At 33.9% G+C, this 23564-nt stretch overlaps 1 protein-coding gene across 1 annotated transcript; it reads left to right on the forward strand.

The window, feature by feature from the left end:
- Positions 1-2287: 2287 nt before the first annotated feature.
- Positions 2288-9935, forward strand: LOC111397957 (nucleobase-ascorbate transporter 11). Its single transcript, XM_023024919.1, has 11 exons — positions 2288-2922; positions 3040-3277; positions 4425-4522; positions 4606-4776; positions 5320-5420; positions 5596-5731; positions 5869-5919; positions 6073-6360; positions 8394-8628; positions 9092-9372; positions 9530-9935. Exons 1-11 carry the CDS (start codon positions 2491-2493, stop codon positions 9749-9751), a joined length of 2253 nt encoding a protein of 750 aa, XP_022880687.1. The 5' UTR covers positions 2288-2490; the 3' UTR covers positions 9752-9935.
- The last annotated feature ends 13629 nt before the right edge of the window (positions 9936-23564 follow it).

The raw sequence follows: 23564 nt of genomic DNA on the forward strand, positions 1-23564 counted from the left end.
AAAAAGTCTCTATGAATACTCTTAATTTTTTTTTTTAAAAAAAAATTAGAAGTTTTAATTGAATACTCCTAATAATGCAAGGAGATATTTTATCTTTTTATACAAAAAAAATTAAAGTTTGAGCAATTCTTATCTTCATCTCTAATGATTTGGTGATACGTCAATTTCATCTCCAGAGTTTCATTTGATTGGAAATCAATTTATCAGAAGAATAAAACTTAGGTCAAAATCTAATACATTAATCTCAATTTATGGCAGGCAAAAGCTATAATTAAGGAGCCCATTTGGTGTTTGGTCATATATCACAGTGGGGTGTAAAGTTTATCTTTTTAATGACGTTTCCCAATCCAACTACTCTGTTTGGTTTGACTAAATATCAGATATTAACAAATTTTGATAAAAATTGATGAATTATGTGGTTAAAAAGTTAATAAAAATCTGTGTATCTCATAAAATGTGTGATTAAAAAAGAATTTGGAAAAAATAAGTTTTAAAAAATTGAGATCAAATACGAACTCAATAAGTTATATATAATTTGACGGTAATATATTATACATTAAAGAACGATATGGTAACTTGTCATTATGTTCGTAAAAATGGTTTTTTCTACAATACTTAGAAAATCACCATTGTGATGATTTTTCTTGCGTCTATGTAAAGGATTAATGAATGCAAAGGTCTATGAGTAACTTGTAAGCACACAAACTTGACATGAGATTGAGGTCATAATAAAAACAGTACGAATTATACTTCTAATTGCAATACTAATGTGGAGAAAAATTTTAATGGAACAACCTTATATGTACACATGATAGGATTGTTCATTTAAATTACGGCATTTCAAATTTTATGTATTGTAATTTAAATGAATTATCCTACAACGTGTGCATATATAACTATTTTATCAGTAGACATCCTTGCTATAGTCTCTAAAAAAAAGTTAATTTTAAGTAATTTTAATATCTATGCATGATTAAGCCCATGTTTGACAACCATTATAATAATTTCTTTCCTTCTCAAATTCATTTTCAATCAAAGATTTACACAATAAAATATTTTGTATATAAACCCCAAATTTTTTTTTCTACTTTTTAACCACAAATTTTCCAAAAAATCACTAATCAAAAGCTCATTTTCTTAAAAAAAAAATCTTTTTAATGGTTGTTAAACATGGACCAAGTAACTTACCATTTTCAATTTTAAAAAATAAAAAATTTATTTACTTTAAAATTTTCTTTTACTTATAAGTAAACCTTTTAGACATTGCCAAACATGCTCGAAGCAAATTGGCTTTAAATTTATAAAACTCTTAAGCAAGTATTGTTTATAAACAATTTATCTCAATAATATATTTTTAGAGATTTGAAAACAAATTTAAATCATGATACGTAGACCAAAAAAAAAATAAAGGTAATAAAAAATTGTAACAAAATTTATCATTTATCCAATATAATCTATTAGTATGGCTTATCAAACATGTCTTGATTGTTTTAAAGAGTCAACCTTTGATTCATAATCTTTCGATATTTCACCAATTTTATTTTATTTTAATGAAAACAACAAATATTGTGGGACACTATCCGAGGACGTTAAATACATCATATCAATAGTAACTCATTCAGGGTTTCAAACACAATAAACAGCCAAATGAAAGGGTCTTGCACATGGTAAGAATTCTATTCGAAGACTTTAGAGTTGCACTCGAAGTCTCTCAATGAAACCAACTAAACATGAGGGTTCTCTATGTTGTGAGACTTAGCCCCTATCTCGTTTGATCAAGCATTTCAGTAAATTTTGATAAAAATAAAATAAAATAAAATAAAAAATTAAAGAAATGTGTGGTTGAAAAGTTGATAAATTTGTGGATCTCATGCAATGATTAAAAATAAATTTTAAAAAATAAGCTTGAAAAAACTCGGGCCAAACTGGAGTTAATGCAAAACCTTACTGTACAGATCAAAGAAAGCCGTGCTTAACCAGTAACAACCCATAGGTTCTTGAAGCTTAAAGGGTTCTTGAAGTTAAAAAGTTCCACTAGTCTAACCTTAGCTCAGCCACTCATTATTGCTGCATTAACCCCCAATTAAATTAAAGTAAAAAAGGAGCTGAAACTTCATAATTAAGGAACCCTACGTTTGAGAAGGACACTAGTGACATGTCCTCCAATAGAAACCCACTGTTTTAACGGCCATCTGATAAGGATATTCTTGTCATTTCATTACTCCCATAGCTACGGTTTCTCGTGGCCCAAGCGGTCACAAAATACCAGAATAAAGAGCTGATAAGAAGATGCTGTTGTCAGCTATCTTGCTCACTCTCGCCCCCACTTACCTCACATTCACTTTCACATTCACACCTCTTCCTCTAGTTAAAACCCAGGACTTTATCTCTCTTCTTCTTGAAATCAGGAAGATTGTGAAAAACGAAGGAAAAATAGATTTTTGTTGGAAAAAAGAAATTGAATCATTAGGAAGTGGGTCGAGCTTATAAATGGCAAATATGGGTGATAGAGAAAAGGGTCAGAAGCTTGGTTCTGTTCTGGAACCAAAGATTAAGCCTTTTGCACCAAGAAAAGGGCATGATCCAAGGGAGTTGAGATCTTGGGCTAAGAAGACTGGTTTTGTGTCAACTTTTTCTGGTGAGACTGAGAGAAATATGAGTGGAAGGAGAGATTTGAATGAGAGATTTAATAATGATGTTTTTGTTGATAGGGTTGATGTGGAGAAGGGTGGTCTTGAGAAGCACGAGTCCATATCACCCAAGATTGAGATTGATCCAATTCTGGGGAGGACTAGAGATAGGGGAGTTGAGATTGAGCCCGTTCGAGGGGGTGGAAATGGAAGGGATAATAATGGGGTTTTGGGGTTAAGGGATGGAACAGTGAGGGGTGAGAATGAGAGGAGGAAAAACAATTTATCTCAATAATATATTTTTAGAGATTTGAAAACAAATTTAAATCATGATACGTAGACCAAAAAAAAAATAAAGGTAATAAAAAATTGTAACAAAATTTATCATTTATCCAATATAATCTATTAGTATGGCTTATCAAACATGTCTAATGGGAATGGAAATGCAGCAGCGAACAGAAATGGGAATATGAATGGACGTGGTGCGGAGGTGAATGAGCCGGTTGTAGAGGAAAAGAAAGATGATGGAAATTTCGATAGAGAAGTGGGAATTAATGTGTATCCAGATGGGGAGAATTCAGGTGATGGAGGGGGGTTGAATCAGTCCCCAAAAATAATATGCGGACCAAGGGATAATCCGGGTGTTGGTTAGTTTGCATTTAGCTTTAATATTGTTGATTTTGTTCTTACTTACTTTTAAATAGCATTTTTGGTTTTCCCAACCCTTATCTTGTGCAGGCTTGTTGGAAATTTTGAGATTGCCTAGTGTAGTTTGTTAGGAGAATATAAATAATTGTCATTACTCTAAAGAATTTGGTGCTGGAAAAGACAAATCTTTTTGACACTGCTGATATTAGTAGTGGAAGACGCGAACAAAAATATTATCATCTGCCTTTGATAATAAATCAGTCGTATATGGAATAAATATAACAACAATGCTCGTCATTGTAGCGAGAACCTGCAGTATCTTTGTTTCTCAGAATTGATATCGTACCAAGTTCCAATTTGTTGGTACTTAAAATAAGTTTATATTTGAATATTTCGTGAAAGGAATTTCTATTGAAGCCTGAGAAGGTAAACACACATGACACAACTGAAAATAGGAGGAAACAACATTGTTTAGTCCGTTCTTTAATTTGTATTATTTGGATCTATCTGATTGGAAGGCAAAAATAAAGAGCAAACAAAAATGAGAATTTTACAAATAAAATCCTGCACAAGGTCTAGTTAGTGGGGAATCATCTGATTCCAAGCTGCACTGTGTCACCTGTCATAGAAATACTTTATCATCTTTGCAAGTGGATTATAAACGAAGGAAAAATTACACCCCACATCCAACTTTGTGCACATTGATTAAAAACTCACTCGACCAATTTTTGTTCCCGTATTGGTGAGTGCAAGAAATATTTATTCTATCAGTGAACTAGTACCGAACTATTGTTTTTGTTCATAATATCCAAATTTTGTTTTGTTACAACAAATAGGCTGATTATTTGGCCCTGTATTCAGTTAATAGAAAATGACATTGCAAGAAGACTACGTGCTATGTAATGTTTAGAAAATCTCTCACCCTTGTTGGTAGGACCAGTTTGAAAGAGCTACAGATTGTTTAAAGCATCAAGAAAAGCCTCTTGTTTGGCTAGTTTCTCTTCTTTCCTTTTCCAATTATTCTTATCCATTAGTATTAGGCGATCATTCAATTATGACAAGTTATTGTCTTCTGTCTATGGGAATCCTAATTAACATTAGATGTTTTATACTTTCTATTGACTTTCGTTGGTCTGTAAACTGCAGTGCCCCTTATATTATATGGTTTGCAGCACTATTTATCCATGGCTGGTTCACTTATTTTCATCCCTCTGTTATTTGTACCTGCCATGGGCGGAACTGATGTAAGCATATGCTGTCAAATTTTCTCTTTGAGATTAGAGGATATAATTGCATCATCTCATTCAACCCCCTACCCCCATGACAGAAAGATACTGCCTATGTAATTTCCACAATGCTGCTAGTTTCTGGTGTTACCACAATACTGCATTCATATTTTGGTACTAGACTCCCGTTGGTTCAAGGCAGTTCGTTTGTGTATCTGGCACCTGCACTAGCTATCATGAATTCTAGGGAGTACCGGAATCTCACTGAACATGTAAGTTTATTTCATTGCATAAGGCCATTCTCTCGAATAATTGAGACCTCTTTTGCTATTAAATAAGTTTCTGTTACAACGTTGCTCAGAGGTGTGCAACGCATAAGGAATACAAACGGCAGCTATTTTTCTGTTCATCATTTTAAAAAATAAATATTAGTTGCTGCCCCACACACACACACACAGGGGAAACAAGGCTACTGGTTATCAGAAAATGAGTGATCAAGCAGTGTTTTTTTCTCTCTGTTTTATTATCTCTGTTACTTCTCCATTCACCAATAACTCTTTGACTTGACTTTCTCACTACTAAATTGACTATTGAGAAGTTCAGAAGATTTTTAAAGCACTGTAATTTCCTTGCTCTAAGCTTTTGGATTTTTGTGTTCTATTAAAAGAAAAGCAAGATATTTACACCATTCAGGTGGTTAACCCGGTGATTGAAGGTGTAATGGAGTTGAGGTTACTATGCCAAACTTTGATTTGTTACTCCCTTCATTCTTAATCTCTTTAAATACGCTTTGATGTATATTTGGTTATCTACAGAAATTTAGGCACATTATGAGGGAGCTTCAAGGTGCTATAATTATCGGTTCAATTTTTCAGAGTATCTTGGGTTTCAGTGGTTTGATGTCTATACTTTTAAGGTAATATGTAATGGAGTGGTTACTTCGCAATGTTTCATTGTCTTATTCTTTCTTTAAAAGGACCGATTACCCTTGTTGTTTTATCAATACAACCTTTTAAATCCAAATATTTAAAGGTCCAGTTCAAGGGGCTCATATTTCAAGAAATCTAATTTTATTATATAACTTTTTGAAGGTTCATAAACCCTGTTGTGGTTGCACCAACAGTTGCCGCAGTGGGTTTAGCATTTTTCAGCTATGGCTTCCCCCAAGCTGGTGCCTGTGTGGAAATAAGCCTTCCAGAGATATTATTAGTTCTTATTTTTACCTTGGTAAGCATCTACAGCTGATATCTTTGGTAAATAAGTTCTGGTATGAATGTATTTTTTGATTAATAAGGATGTTACGTTTCTATTTATGTTCAGCTAGGAGACTTCACATAGCTTAATATCCTTATTTTAATTTGCAGTATCTTAGAGGGATATCGATTTTTGGTCACAGAGTTTTCCGAATATATGCGGTATGCACCTTAATTTCAATCATGTTAATGATTAGACAAAAGTATGCTAAACAACTCTTCCTCCACCTCTAGCAAATTTACAAAATTGCAAAATATTTCCCTTATTTTATTTTACTTTGTACTCAACACATTCTCAAAAATTGACTATTGCAGGTCCCTCTAAGCGTTGTAATTATTTGGACATATGCATTCTTTCTAACGGCTGGTGGGGCATATAATTACAAAGGTTGCAGTCCTGATATACCGAGTTCCAATATTCTAGTAGATGTTTGCAGAAGACATGCATACACCATGAGGCATTGCAGGACAGACGTTTCTGATGCAATGAGGACAGCTGCATGGGTTAGGATCCCTTACCCTTTGCAGTGGGGTATACCTATCTACCGATTGAGAACTTCGATCATAATGATCATCGTATCACTCGTTGCATCAATTGACTCGGTTAGTAATCAGCCATTGTAGGACTAAAAATGCAGTGTTATACTAATACATATTCTTGGAATGAATTCCACTTCTCCAACCCCCACCCCTACCCCAACACATACACACACTCACACACGCACACAAAAGAAAAAACACAGCTACCTTCTGGCAGAAATTATAGGCCGCACAGTGGCAGGATAGGAGTTTCTTAAATCAAATGGTAGCAAAGTAATAATATCTAGTTTTTATAAAATATTCTGACCAGCTTGATTATTGAAAGTCAGAAGTTATCTTAATTGAATTAATATGCCAAACAACGTTGTAAAGGGGGAAGTTCATTTATAAAGAAATATTTATCCCATCAGTTAGATTTTTGATTCTTAAGAACAAGTTTTTTTTACAGCTAATAAATTAACGGAAACTAATTAAAGAGAAAAGCTTGAATACTGTCCACCAGGGTATATCATGCACACACATGCTTTTTCTTTCTTTATTTCCTTTTTGATATATTAAGAGGTACACATCCTGTCTTAACATATATTTGAAGTTTCTATTTTGATTTTTAAAGATAAACTGAACCAAACCCGAATTTTCGAGTATTTAATAAATAGAACCATGGGTCCATATTTAAGTATGGATCCGTTTGGATTCGAATCCATTCAGTTAGGTTTAGCTTGGTTTGGTTCCATTCGGTTCCCGAGTTTCGTACAATAATTAATATTTTATATTTACAGCAACGCTACATTAATTCAACTTGATATGTTCAATCTTAAATCTAACAAAATAACATAGTCCAATCCCATAATATCTTTTGTGCATCTCTTTGTTGAGTGTTTAATAGATTTAATTGTTAAAATCACAAGAATAGAAAGATAGTGAGCTCACAATAATGAAGAGAGGCACAATCGAGCTTCCAAGTTGAGTTCTCCAGAATGGCAGAAACGATAGAATTAGTTTTTTGGTAAAACTTAGGTCAATTTAATTAAATTTATCTTGGTTGGAAATTAGAAATAGGAAAATCATATTTTGTTAGTTAGCAAATTCATTTAATAAAATAAAATAATTTGACTTATTTAAGATAATAAAATTTAAAAAATTAGGGAGATTCGATTCTTCAATTTTTGGTCTAAAATCGAGAATTGAATCGAACCTGTCAGTTCTCGATTTAAATATCCCGTTCAGGTATTTAACTTGAGAAGGCCTTTTGGTCCGATTCTATTCGGTTATTCGGTTTAGGAATTTTGTCCAGCCCTAGCTATTCCTTTCAATGGGAGATCCTACCTTGGTCCTTGTTATGGATTATCTTCCGTGGTCTTGTGTTCCCAAGATCCTCTATCACCAACTTTGAACCTACGGTTAAATAAGTAGGAGATTAATATTTTACTGAATGATGGTTTCTATAATTTAGAAAATGAACCGGAGACAAATTTTGTTAAGTTGTGGAGACTAATAATTGTCGCCCTAAGGAGTTAGTACGTGGATCGACCTATGCGTTGTGGTTGCCTGGGGTGATAGGAGGGGAGAGGAGAGGAAGCTGGGGTTGCCCCCTAATCACAATTTCATTAAGGGCAGTTAAGAAATTTTTGTCCTTGTAGATTCCATTTTGAGGAATTTAATCATTGTAAATTTCGATTTTACCTTAATTTATCTTATAAATGGAGAGTCGTCATTAGGCTTTTAAATTACCGTGGAGAATGGGTTAGAAAAGTTAGGTGTGTGATTTTCTCTTGTAAACTTCTAATCATCATATTGAATTACTGCAACTGTGGAAGAGGATATAATCACAGATTGAGGCCAATATTTATAAATAGTGTGTTTTTTTTTTTCTCTTTATTAATTGATTGTTAGAACAGAATTAGGATTTCTAATTTTCAACAAATTTACAAACAAATAAAACTACTAAGAGTTAACAATAGATATTAATGCATAAATTTCTATCGTCTACCATTTCTAGAATATATTTTGGTGACAGCTAGTTTTGAATTCTTGGTACTTTTTATAGTATGTAGACTGAGAATTTTTGAGGTGACTATGCTACAATGCAAAAGCAGGTTGGTACTTATCACTCTGCATCCATGAGAATAAATTTGAAGGCTCCAACACCTGGCATTGTCAGTAGAGGAATTGGTTTGGAAGGTTTTTGCAGTATACTTGCTGGACTTTGGGGATCGGGGACCGGGTCGACCACCTTGACAGAGAATATACATACTATTGACATCACGAAAATGGCAAGCCGAAGAGTTGTGGAAGTTGGAGCAGCTCTCATGATCCTTCTCTCATTCATCGGTATAATAATCTCAGCATACTTTTTACAGAATATAATGTTGACATTGTGATGCTCTCTGTGTGTGTGTAAAACTCGGAGCTGGGTTCATTCAATCTCATTTTTGTGTCTCAACAGAGAAAATGCACTAAAGTTGCTTTCTTATCACAAGCACTTTTGCAGAGTTCCGTTAAATTCACTCATTCAATAGTTTTCTTGATGTTTTAAAACCGTCAATACTCTGTCATTTGGAAAATTCATGAGATTCTCATTCTTGGAATTCTAGTGTGAGCATCTTTGGAACGCCGGTAAGTTTTATCTGTATGAACAATAAATAGCAGAAAACCACATAAAGCATTTGTAGCACTGGACAGTCAAGTTCAATCTGTATTTATATGTGAATTACCAAACATGCACTTGTACTTGTAATTTGAGTTCCCAACAAGTTTAGATGTGTAATTTGACTTCTCAACTTGTATTTGGTAGGTAAAGTGGGTGCTATTCTTGCTACGATACCACAAGCTTTAGCTGCTGCTGTATTATGCTTCATGTGGGCTCTGACTATTGCCTTGGGTCTCTCAACACTGCAGTATACTCAAACAACAAGTTTCAGAAACATTACAATAGTTGGTGTTTCTTTGTTCCTTGGTTTATCCATCCCAGCTTATTTTCAACAGTATCAACCCAACTCCAGTTTAATTCTTCCCAGTTATCTCATTCCCTATTCAGCAGCATCAGACGGACCAGCCCGCACTGGAAATAAAGATGTAAGCCATCAATCTCGTTCTTCTCTTTTTTTTTTCTACTATATTCATTTGGCGTTGAAATCCAGGGTCATTTTTCTTCGAAGCAAATAAAGTTGCTTATTTCCAACTTTGACCAATGAAGATTAATCCTCTTGTTTCCTTTGTGGATTGCTTTCAGCTAGATTTTGCCATAAATGCACTTCTGTCACTGAACATGGTGGTGGCACTCATGATTGCATTTTTACTCGACAACACTGTCCCAGGTAGCAGGCAAGAACGTGGTGTTTATGCATGGTCAAGTAAAGATGAAATAAAAACAGATCCAGCTTCTCTTTCTGACTATAAACTACCAAATCGAGTTGCAAGGTGTTTTCGGTGGGCAAAATGCTTGGGTGTATAGTGTTCTGAACGCTGGTATATAGATTATACATGCATTGAAGCAATGCATATAAAGTAGATTTGTCTTTTATTTTGTTGTCAAACAGAATTCAAGTTGCTTATTTCAGTATGGCATTTTAGTTGTAAAAGAGAAACAGAAGATGGGATAATCCCACAATATTACATTAATATTTAATTCATCTGTATTGTGAAGTCTTTAGTTCCTCACTTTTACTATTAAGAACTACCAGCTTCTCCTTGCAGAATTTCCCAACTGAGATCACAAAAATGGCACATTCTGCCATTTGATGAAAAAAAATATAGGAATCGAACTCCAAAGAATGAGTCTCTTTCCTTGTCCGCCCCTCAGGTGCCTCGAGAGAGGTCAGGGGTTCTAGTGCCTAGTTTGCAACTTGAATGGAGTCTCTTTTCTCTCAAGCTTTAGGTTGAGATAGGAGAATTTCCTTGCTTGATCATGTCAAATTATGAAGGTCATGTAATGTCTAAGGGATCTAAATATGGGGAAAAAAATTTCACAAAGAAAGGGGAAAAAAAAAATCATTTGGAAAGACAATGGTAAAGATATTGTGAAATGGTTTTATCACTTTTGAGATGAGCTTAATAAATGATAATAAATCTCTTACTCGTATTCTTAGATAAAATCATCAAATTCCACGTTATACGCTTCCTGATGATGGATGAATCAAGCATTCAATATGATTTTATTGAGAACTCATCTAGCATATCTATGTTGAAAAATCTCTCACTAACTTTGACTTACTTGAAATGAAACTAGAAGTTTAATAAGTTGTCCTTTGTTAGGCAAATTGTTGTCAAACGACCTCCTCGAGCTATGATGTTAACTCGATATATTTTTTAGCCGGCATTGACCAAATGATTGAAAGGTATATCAATGCCTCAAATTGAAACGACCCGACCCGAAATCTAATTGAGTCATTTGAAGCAGCCTAAATTAAGAGGAAAGGACATAAACTAAGAGATTTAAAGATTCAATTTCATTAATCATATATTAAGTTTATTATTTCAAAAATCAGAGGCTTATTTTAATTAATTACTCCATAAAAATCAATTAATATACCCATCCCATTCGAAGCCCTAATTCATTCATTTTCTTCAACCCTTTATCTCCACTCTCTCTCTATCCTATATCTCTCAAACGTCTCCTTCTTTCCATTGACACCAGCACCAGCACTGATCGTCACAGTGGCTGCTGCGAAATCGTCAACGGTGTCAGCGCTCAGATACCGCAACTGAGGGCTATTAGATTCTCTCCATCTCAGTGGTGTCGGCGCTCAAATTCTTACCATTTTCCTTCTACCCCGGCTGCTGCAAAACTATTGATTTCGATCTGACTTTTGAGCCCCGCTGTGAGCATTGGAGGCAGCTCTCATAGCGGCCAATCTAAGTGTCGTTGTAAGCGATGCTCACAACAGTGCCAGCACTCAGATAACGGGATTTGTACCTCTCTAATCGAGAATGCAGTAGCGTGGTGATGACGATGTGATGTTGTTCGGATGTGTGGTGCAGTGGTGTGGTGGGGTGTGCAGTGCGAGTGGTGTTGTGTTGTTGTGTGGTGATGGGTTTTCATGTTTTGGTGTTGGGATTTTGAGGTGATTTCTATTGGTGGATCTAGTGATGAAGGTGGTGGATATAGCGGTGTCATAAACAATGTTGGAATTGGCGGTGTGGTCACAAACTAGGTGGTGTAGATGGCGATGGTGCGGGTGGTGGTGGTGAGTTAGTGTGGCTAGATCTCCTTCCTCTTCGCTCGCGGCACAGCCTCGCACTAGTGGTGCGACGGTGTGGTGGCGGTTTCTGTGATGGTTAATTTGTTTAAGGTGGTGGTATTACTGTCGGCGATAGTGTCGAGAGGCAGCAGTGTTGGTTCGTATGAGATGGGGATGGTGCTGCTGAAGTCATGAAGTGGTAATTGTCATAGATAAATTTTTGATTTGTGACCAATGAATAAATCGTGACTTATAAAATTTTTAAATTGTGATCGAAAAATAATTTGTGACTGTAAAATTAATTGTGACAAATTATTTTGATAATTTATGATCAACAAATAAGTTGTGATCAGTAAAAATTTTGATCTTGTGACCAATCAATTAATTGTGATTTAAGAAAATTTTGATTTGTGATTGACAAATGAGTTGTGACCAATTAAAATTTTGATTTTGTGACCGATCAATGAATTGTGATTTATGAAATTTTTTATTTGTAACTGACAAATGAGTTGTGATCAATAAAAATTTTAATTTTGTGATCAATCAACTAATTGTGACCTATGAAATTTTCGATATGTGATCGACAAATAATTTGTGACCTATAGAATTTTCGATTTGTGACTTAAAAATAATTTGTAACCAATTAATTTGATAAGCTGTGACCAAATTTAATAGATTTGTGACCTCAATATGCTTAATTAATAAAATATTTTTTTAATCAATTATTACAGAAATAAATTTTAATAATATCTAAATTTTGAAATGTAAACCTTCTTTTCTTAGTTTTGAAATAGGGAACAGATAAACTCTTATAAATGAATTTTTCCACTAAGCTAATTAGTACTGCTCATTGTCCGATTTTTCCCTTACTTGGATGGTTAATAGTTGGGGATCCACTTGATGATCCGCTTACTATCAATTGGGCCTTTGACCCGTTATTGTGACCTGATGGACTTACCTTATTTACTCGTTTAGCTTGGTTATATTCGTATGTTTTCTTTTGCCTCTAGTAAGCCATATGATTTTGGGTGATTTCTATGGTTCTCTCTGCCATCTCAGCTTCATTCACTTCACTACCTTCGTGGTCTTTTTTATGATCTTGCCTTTCTTTGTGGTGGTTCTTTAAGTGTGTGAACCTTAAGCAATTGTAAGTGAGGGTTTGTGGAGTTTGGGTAGATTTTGGTTGGAGGTGTCAATTAGTTGAAGAACAGAGCCCTGTAAAGCCTTAGTGGCCTTCATCTTTTGCTTAACATCTGGTGTCAGAGTTGGGTTAGGTCGTTTCGGCTAACGATTGACCAGAAAACACAAAACTCACGGCAGTTTTTCAAAGAAGTCGAGCTTACTTCTCAAAATTTCGAACAAACCACTTACCTACGGACAAATCAAGGCCATACCTATAATCTGCAGGTGGAGGCGGTCCTCCCTACACGACGCATGACAGGGAATTTTAGTGAGCTTCCTTCAGGCAGTTTTCTTATTTCAATATCTTAAACGTACTCATATCGTTTGTTTCGTGTTTCAGGTTACACAGGAAAACTTGGACCATTTTGCCTCTGGATGTCAATCTGCGTTCGTTGGCCAATTGCATTTATCTATTTTTTGAATCTTTAGGGTGAATAGTGATGGCTCTAAAGTAACAAATTCGCATCTCTCTATATTACAGACTTGAGACATGTCTGCTCTGGTAAATTGGTTTTCCCTGTTGAATTTATACATTAGCACGTCATCATGTGGGGGTAATAATAGGATTTGGGATTACTGTGTGGTCAATCATTGTTTGTGCTAGAAATTAGAAACTATCTGCTCTTACTTGATTGCAATACTTTGCTCTTTGATAAAATTCATATATTAGCTTTATGATATACTATGTGTGGGATTGCCGTGGTTTTGAAATTGATTTTGTTTTGACATTTCTCATTGTTGCCCAGTTAATTTCGTAGGACATTCAGACTTTACTCGTTCAAATATTCTCTTGATATGAAATCGCGAATCTCACGAAACCCTGGGAATCTAGAACGACATATAATATCTGTAATCCTATGACTACTTTGTGCGGTCTAATTGTGATTTTGTACATTTCTGAATTGAATTTTAAAAATGACAACTCACAATTTTGAGTTGAGATTTTTTAACGAAAATGAGAGATTTTTCAATATGACAACAAAAGATTAGGAGTATTTGGTCCAACAAAAAGCTTCAAAAGTCATTGAAAGCAATTTTCTTACTAATTTTTCAAAAGAAAAAAAAAAGCTGATGAACTTGCCTATGCTTCAATCATTTTACACTTGTTTGACGCTATTTTGAGAAAAAAGGGTAAATGAAAACCACAAAAGAATTTTGGAAAAAGTTAAAGGACTTGTATTTGCTCAAATATACTCCAAACAAGCTTTACTTATTTGAGCGTTTTTTTCAGTTTTAAAATGGATCATTCAAAAGATCTGATGACAATTTAGACGTATTTAACAAACTTGTCCAAGATATCATTAACTAAGAGATGGTATCAAAAACCTATAAAACTATAATTCTACTTAATTTCATTCCTGACACTTATAAAGAAGTTAAAAATGCGATCAAATATGGTAGGAACACTTTGACGTCTGAAATTGTCATAGACTCTCTCAAAAATAAGGAGATAGAGATTAATGATAAGAAAGGTGGTGAGATCCATATGGTAAGGGATAGAATTCAGTTTAGGCAAAACAGTCATGAAGGTTTCCATAGTAGTGGCGAGTCTAGTAGTAATAGAAGAAAAAAGACGGGCAATGTAGGTCTAGATCAAAATCTAGAATTATGGTTAGAAAATGTTTTGGCTGTGGAAATACAGGGCATTTTAAGAAAGACTGCTATAAGAAGAAGGGTAAGTTGAAGGGAAGAAAGAGAGAGAGTGAATGTATTGCCTTTCGCTTTTGATGTTGATGAGGGTGAAGTGTACATGATCACGTCCTGTTTTTTATCCTGCTGAATTGAATCTAATTGCCAATTCTCGTTTGCATGACTAAATAATTGATTCTGGTGTATCTTTTCATGTAACATCACAAAAAGATTGGTTTGAAAATTTACATGAATCAGATGATGGGCATGTTGTACTGTGTGACTATTCTTCTTATACTGTTGTTGGGGTTGGTGACATTACTTTAAAGTTTGACAGTGGCTTTGTGTATACTTTAAAGGATGTTAGATGTATTCATGTACTATCTAGGAACCTGATTTCAGTAGGAAGATTTGAAAAGACTAACTTCATCGTTAAAATTGGAAATGGAATCTTAAAACTGATTAAGGGTGCTCTTGTTTCCATTAAAGAAGCCAGGAAAAATGATATTTATATCACTATTGGAGAAGTGATAAGAGGCCTAGATTCCTTTATCTTTTCTGCTAAGGTCAATCACACACATAAATGGTACAATAGACTTACACATGTAGGTATTAATGGTCTTAAACTACTTAATGAAAATAGTACTTTTGGTAATGATTATGTGTTTGATTTATCTTTCGGTGATCACTATGTGTTTGGTAAACATCATTGATCTTCTTTCTCCAGGAGTGTTCATGAAACTAAAGGCATGCTTGAATATGTGCATTTAGATTTATAGGGTCCTGCTAGCAATCTCACCTCGAGTAAAAATATGTATTTCTTGTCTGTTATTAATGATTACATGAGGAAAGTGTGGGTCTATCTTTTAAAAGATAAGTCTAATACCTTTCATATGAAAATACAAGTATAGAATCAAATTGGCAAGAGGATCAAATATTTAAGAACAGATAACGGCCTAGAGTTTTGTAACACTAAATTTGATAATATGTGTCGAGAAAACGGAATAATAAGGCATAAAACTGTTCCTTACACTTCTAATAAAACGGGATAGCTGAAAGGATAAATGAATCATACTTGATCAATTGCGTTGCATGGTGTTAAGTTCTGGTGTCCCAAATTCTTTTTGAGGTGAAGCTGTTATGATTGCTTATTATTTGATTAATTTAACTTCATCTGCTGCATTGAATGGTGATACTCCTCATGAAAAATAGTCTGGTAAACTAAGTGATTACTCATTGTTTAGAACTTTTGGCTATGATACTTTTTTTCATCAAAGTGAGGGAAAGCTTAAAACTAGAGTTAGAAAGTGTATTTTTCTACATTACCCTAAAGGTGTTAAGGGATACAAGTTATGGGATGAAGCCATAAAGGGTTGAGTTCATTGTAAGTAGGTATATCATGTTTAACAAGGCTAAAATGCATTGCCTTAAGACTAAATCTAAACCTATGAGTAAGAAAGAGAAATGTGAAGAGAGAGATCAATTGAAGGTGGAGTTTAAAAAATTTAGCACATCTATACCCACCACCCTAATGAGGTGGAGACTCAGACTTAACAGGCTAAAGTGGAGAATAGAAAGCAAGTAAAGATAGAAGAGCATCGTGAGAAAGAAAACTCTCAAGTAGATTATAATCTAATTAGGGATATAGAGAGGAGACAATCAAGACCCCTTAGAAGGTTTGGATATGAGTTTGAGTTAGCTTTTTCTCATCCTAGCTATGAGGAGCCAGCTGACAAAGAGCCAAATATCTTTGAAAAGGCAATAAGAAGTGAACAATCAGAAAAGTGGTTTAAGTAAGACAATGAAAGAGGAGATGAGCTCTTTACGAAAAAATCCAACTTGGGAACTAATAACTAAACTTAAGAATAAATCTACAGTTGATTGTAAATGTGTTTTTAAGGTTAAAGAAGGTGCTAGTGAATCTGAACCTTTAAGATTTTAAGCTAGATTAGTGACCAATGGATACACACAGAAAGAAGGTGTTGATTATAGTGAGACCGTTTCACCTGTTGTTAAATATACTATTATTAGGGTCATGCTTGCATTAGTTGCACACTTTGACTAGGAACTTGAATAACTTGATGTAGAAACTATCTTTTTACATGTTGAATTTGATGGGTAAATCTTTATGAATCAACCTAAATGTTTTAAAAATAAACTAAAACCTGATCATGTGTTTCTTGAAAATATCCCTATATGGCTTGAAGCAATCACCTAGACATTCGTATAAAAGATTTGATTCTTTTGTACTTATTATAGGGTTTCGAAGGAGTAAGTTTGACCATTGCCTGTATTTCCAATATGATGATGCAAATAATAATTGTGTTTTTATTGTTATATGTGAAGGACATGCTCTTAGTTGATTTATCACTTAAATGGATAAACAAGATAAAAACAAAGTTGAATGGAAAATTTCACATAAAAGACCTAGGTAAAACAAAGAGAATATTTGGTATAGAAATTCAAAGAGATTGGTCAAATTCTATTTGTTTTTGCATCAATCTTCATATGTTTCAAAGATGTTGAAAAGATTTGACATGCATGAGTATAAACTAGTTACATTTTCTTTAGCTAATTATTTTGTGTTATCTAAAAACCAAGCACCATGTAATGAAAAAGAAATAGAATACATGAGTAGGATCCCATATTCTAATATTATTGGATCTATTATGTATTTGATAATTTGCACTAAATCGAATTTAGCTTTTACAGTTAGTACTCTTAGTAGATACATGTATAATCTAGGTCTTGAGCAGTAAGCAGCCTTAAAATAGATGTTAAAGTATTTAAAGGGAACTAGTCATAAAGGTCTAAAGTTTAGTGTTAATAAAGAAGATGTAAAATTAAAAGGCTATGTAGATGCGGACTATGCGGGGGGTAGAAATAATAGAAAATCTACTTCTTCATATGTGTTTACCTTGTCTAACTCTTGCATTAGTTGGAAGTCAAAATTACAACACATAGTTGTACTATCCACAACCGAATCAGAATATATTGCTACCACTGAAACAATTAAAGAAGCTTTGTGGCTTAGAAGTTTGCTGCATGATGATGGATGAATCAAGCATTCTGTATGATTTTATTGAAAATTCATCCAACATATCTATGTTGAAAAATCTCCCACTAACTTTGATTTAACTTCTGTTGTACTTACTTGAAATAAAACTAGAAGTTTAATAGGTTGTGGTTTGTTAGGCAAAAATTGTTGTCAAATGATCTTCTTGGGCTATGATGTTAACTCGATATATTTTTCAGTCAGCATTAACCAAATGATCGAACGATATATCGATACCTCAAATTGAAAGGCCCGACCCAAAAGCTAATTGGGCCATTGGAAGCAGTCTAAATTAATTATTGTTGCTCGTGGCCCGATTTTTCACTTACTTGGATGGCTAATAGTTGGGGATCTACTCGATAACCCATTTACTATCTATTGGGCCTTTAACCCGTTACTGTGACCTAAGGGACTTACCTTTACCCATTGCTTGGTTATATTTGTGTGTTTTCTACTGTCTCCAGTAAGCCGTATGATTTTGGGTGATTTCTTTGGTTCTCTCTACTGTCTCTGCTTCATTCACCTCACTACCTTCGTGGTCTTCCTTGTGATCTTACCTTCCTCTGTGGTGGTTCTTGAAGTGTGTGAACCTTAAGCAACCAGTGAGGATTTGTGGATTTTTGGGTTGGTTTTGGTTGGAGTAGTTGATTGGTTAAGGAATTGAGCCGCGTAAAACCTTGGCGGCCTTCATCTTTTGCTTAACATTTGTTCCTTAAACTTTTAGCCTAGTTCTCAATCTTATCTTTTGTGCCAACAATGAGATAAAGGGGCTGTTATTGAGCTTGGACCTTCTTATTCAAATGTACCTGCAGAGAGTGCGTAGGAAAGATTGCTCTTAAACCAAATCAAAGAGCAAATATTCCTAATTTCTATATGGATGGAGAATCTTCAAATTCATCAACGATTTATTTAGAAAATGAACACATTGAGGGGGTGTAGCTCATATGGTAGAGAGCTTGCTTTGCATGGGAAAGGCACGGGGTTCGATTCCACACCTCCATTTTCATTATTCTTTGCCTTATTATAAGGTGCATTTATCCCTACCTTTGAGACCCATAGTGCAAAATCCCCCACCTTCTGGAATCGACGGAAAACATTCTTATTAGAAAATTAAAGTGCGGAAACAACCTATAAAGAGAAGAAAACCCCACTACATGAACTTTGAGAAATTTAATGAAAATAATGATTTTTGCAATGGAATGTGTAATATGGGTGAAAATGCAATAAATAAATAAATAAATAAAAATAAAAGGTAGAGACATTTTGTACAATAAACTTCAAATATGGGGACGTTTTGTGCTAATACTTTGACTCATTGTTTCTATGTGCTTATAAATAGCTTGGTCAAAAATACTTTCGATCAAATCGCATTTTTTTGCACATAATTCATACAATTCACAAGTACTATTTGCTGCTCATCTACCCTTATTTATAAACAATTTGCCAAACATACTCTAAGTAACCCATAGTTACTATTGCCTAGGATGTCCGAAGTAACATGCTTGAAACGAAAGCTTGGATGTGTTCCACCGATGGCCTGCCGAATATGTAACTGACTACATATGAAACTAGGGTGTTTGCTGCATTGTTTCCCTATGTAAATATGAGATACTTTGAATTCCATTTGAGAAATAAAGGTCAAACATTGTGCCATTTCGACTACAGTTGCAATGCTATTGACTTTTTCTTCTCCTTTTTTATTAGGTTCACCGAAAATGTTGTGTCACTTTCGAATCGAAGGTAAGGCCATCCTTTCTCCCATGCAAAGGCTCATTTGGGATGGCAATTAAGTTGAGCAACTTATCGGTTTGTTTGATCGACTCATCTAGGCTCTGCTCATGGGCTAGTCTAGGGACGAGCTCAAGCGCGAGCAGTGCCTCAAAAAAATATAGACATGCATGGCACATGGATCAAATTGCGTTTGATTAAGTACATGAGTATAAAGAATTGTCAAGACACTGAGTAATGAGTCCAAAATAAATATGCTCAAATTGTGTTTGATGATGTAAATGATGTTTAAATTTGTCATACATTGTTATTTTGTTAATAATATTCATTTTCTTTAAAAAATAATTATACGTACCAAGTTGTAAGTTTATAATTTTAACTCCGCCTATTTGAACATTAAGTAGCCCACCCCAAGCCCAAAAAAGGAAGTATTTTTAAATTTAAAAAAAAAGAAGAATTTAATTGAGGGAGCTCGTGGACGAGCTAGGCTAGATCTGTGGGCAAGAGCCGAGCCGGCTCGCTTCGGCTCATTGCCATCACTAGGCCTATATTACTACTTGTAAGTATAATTATATTTGTACAACCATGGATTACAACTTTGTTAACAATTGGTATGTTGGCATACTATTTGTCAAAAGAACAACTTTGTGTTAAAACTATACAATGACAGAATATTACTTGATATTCTATAAACAAAGTTGAGTTCTCCTACTTGTAATTATTTCAAAAGCTCAACTGACCAAACGACATCATAAAACATCCACTTAGTAAATCTTATATATGTGAAAGTACTACCCCGCCGGGGGGGCCTAGTCTCCTAAAAAATGCAGCATCAATATTTACCTTAGTCCAACCTGAAAATTCTACCACAATCCAAGACTTGTTTACAGCACTTGCTACCAACACTCACATACGTAAGGTCTATTGTGGAAATTTATTTGCTAGATCGAGATGCATCATTTGGTTTGACAATATTACGACTCGAAAAGAAATATATATTTATATGCGTCAGTCGCTTCAAGCCGATGAAGATGGCTTTCTGGTATATTTTCAGATGTGCAATTGAAGACTACTAATACAATATTGTTAGTATATTTAATTTTCTTTCATTATTAAATTATATTTATTTTATCTTTGTATGAAAAATTGTAAACGAAATATTAATTTGCCACGATTTTAACTTCATCTGCTATACAGTAGCCATCGCAAACCCAATAAAAAATGAGATTGTTTATAATTCTTTTGAAAAAAATCAAATATTCCTTGCAAATTCACACTTTCATTATATTTGGGGTGGAAAAATGTCAATTTTTAGCTTTTCAGAAAAATGAAAAAAGAAACAAAAACAATGGCACCAATCAGGGAGTTGGTAGGACAAGCAAACTCGAGATATTTAGAAACGAGCAAGCTCTGACTCGGCTCGCATCGTAAGAGAGTGCGAGCTAGCTCACTGTTGGGAATTTACTTATCATGCACAGCGGAAATAAAACAAATTTCAATTCCCACTAAAAATCTTCTTTGTATTTAGATAGAAATTGTGATAAAAATTATACATTTGCCTAGATCTGCAAACTCATTTACTTTTCCTTTTATTCCAGCAACCTTGATCTGCCACACACAGCTATCTAATTATCCAGTCTCTAACCGAATTTCACACAAAGAACAAAATTGTAGTCACCAGGGTTTTCTCCTCTTGTGCTAGTAAGAATGAATTCTCTACAAAACTGTAAACTCTAACTACTTATTTATATAAACTCAAACGGGTTTGGCCTGACCCGATCCAATATTTAATTAAATTCGGTTCATGAATTAATTAATCCAATTACTTAATTCGGGCCGATAAATAAGCAACCCAATTTATTAATTTATTCAACGATTATTAAATTAATTAATTAATAAATCACAATATTCCAGTTCTCCTTTTGTCCTTTTGTGTGCGATTTATCATGTTCTCGATCTTGATGTCTAACGACGTGAAATATTTTTTTGATCTAATTAAAATTGATAAATTAAAACATCCTTTTAATTTATTATCAATTCACACTCGCCGTTCCAAATTGACATCTAGCTATGTGTCAGGGCAATAAATATGATGGGAAATGTCACGTGGTATGACAAAACTAAACTTATTCGTTTACCGTGAAACTATAATTCATTTGTCAATATGATCTGATCAATTATGAGATATGGAAGTGTGTCAATCCCAATTATCGATCATATCTTTCATTCTTCTATTAAGTCAATATAAGTCGAAAACTCATTTTCCACTTCTGATTACACATTGGCCAATGATTTCGTTATCAACTCAATTGAATGAATTGTGGATCATAATCTCTTATTATCTAAGAGTAACGAATCTTCTATTGGTAATTCACAACATTCATACGATTCTTGACATATCCGAGCGATGCCGTATTAGCGGCTCTTGATAGAGCAATATCAAATACCGTTAAAGTATGACTGTCCTCATATAAGGGACTATGATGGTCTCAAGTTAAAGGACCAATTCCACTACTGAATGTTAGAAATTAACCACTAACATTCAAATAGTTATCCATGTGGAATCTCCCAGCGGGTCTCCAATGTTTTGTTCTATAACAAAAAATTCACGCGTTCATTTAAGTGTCACCAAATTTTAACTTGTGAGATCAGTTACTTACTTCATAAGTAAGAAATTCCACACGTGATGGTCTATCTGTAATAACAATATCTGTATCTCGTTATTATTTACAACCATGGATTATTCAAGATTCAATCATATGTAATTTATATCTCACAATCACAACTCTTTGTAATTAACAATTTACTGAAACTTAAATCTTCAGACTCTATTATTTAATATTATTCATTAGAATATTAATTTAAATAATAATAGATCTTGCCAAAAAATAAATACATTAAATATATTAAAGTGTTTACAACCTAAATCGATTGGACCTAGGACATTAACACTTAAACTCGCACCGGGGCATGTCGAACTCAGCAATTGAGCAACTTGACTCCGCACATATAATACACCTACTTTGATGTGTGTTTATAGCCTTTATGTGTGCTGTGGGAGCCCCTCTTGCTCCACTAAGCGCTGCAAATGACTAATTCAAATTCTTCAAAAAAATTCATCCTACTGTTTCCAACCTCACTACCGTCTTTGAAAACATTAAGTCATTTGCCTCCGTAAGTATAGCTGGTTCAAGATCGTTTCAGACTTAGAGGATGTTTGATGGGGATTAAAATTAGATTTTTTTAGTAGATTGTGATAAAAGTTTTTGATATGTGTTGTTAAAAAGATGTGGAGTCTATAAAAATGTGGTTAATATTAATTATTTGACGTTGACATTTTAATCCAAACCAAACAGGCTCTTAACTAATTATGGCACTGTTTGATTTAGTTAAAAAATTTATAAAATTTTAAGTTAAAGTCAACAATTAGTTTAATTATACATTTAATGAAATTCAAATTTTATGAACTTTTAAATCATACATGTCATCAATATCTAATTTTTTAACAAAAGTTAACATGGGCTGTATTTCATATAGATTTCAGTGTCACAGCTTATTGGCATATGATCTAATGGGATGCTGATCTTTGGTTTCTATGGAATCAACTTTTTTCTAATTCCATCATTGTTCCCTCTCGCACACTCTCATACCATCAATGGCTTCTGTCAAGATATCTAGAAAGACAATCGCAGTCACTATCCCAAACAATCTTGCCACCGAACAATGCAAGTAAAAGGATAACCATCAAATCTATTCCTTTGCAGCTGATATATAGATTTCGTCAGTTAATGCATCATGTCAAGTGTTACTGCATTATATACATGGCAACCTTCATGAGGGTATCTCACTTTGGCGCTCATATTCTTGCTAGCTTGCATTTGCTGACACTGACTGAGCTGAGAACATTGATGACATGACATCATCCACAAGTGTTTATATCCATGTTTTGTTCAACTAAAAAAGTGAATTAAAATTCAAGTCAAAGCGAACGAGAATTTTAATCATATATTTCGTAGAATTCATAACTTTTTAATTACACATTTGATAAAATTTTATCAAAATCTGATAAAAATATGATTTTTATCTAAACTAAACAGGGACTACGTAATTTTTCATAGTTCCTAGAAACAATAATTTGTTACACGAGTATAGCAAACTTACCTCAACCATCTTTGAATTGCTCTGGCTCACACAACTATGCCCTGTTTCGGTTTTGTTAAAAATTAAATTTTTAGTAGATTATGATAAAAGTTAATAAAATGTTGTGGTTGAAAGTTGATAAAATTTGTGAGCCTATAAATGTGAGGCTAAAATTAATTCTTGATTTTAAATTAAATTTTATCAACTTTTTTTTAACTATATTTTAGACTAAATGAGATATGCCATTTTGTTTTTCATCAAATCTAATAGAAGTATCAAATATGCCATTTTGTTCTTTTATGAATGTGTTTTGTTGTTTAAATATGTCATTTTGTTCTTTATTGGCGTACGTA

Source organism: Olea europaea, chromosome 7, assembly GCF_002742605.1.
Source record: "Olea europaea var. sylvestris chromosome 7, O_europaea_v1, whole genome shotgun sequence".
NCBI classification, from domain to species: domain Eukaryota; kingdom Viridiplantae; phylum Streptophyta; class Magnoliopsida; order Lamiales; family Oleaceae; genus Olea; species Olea europaea.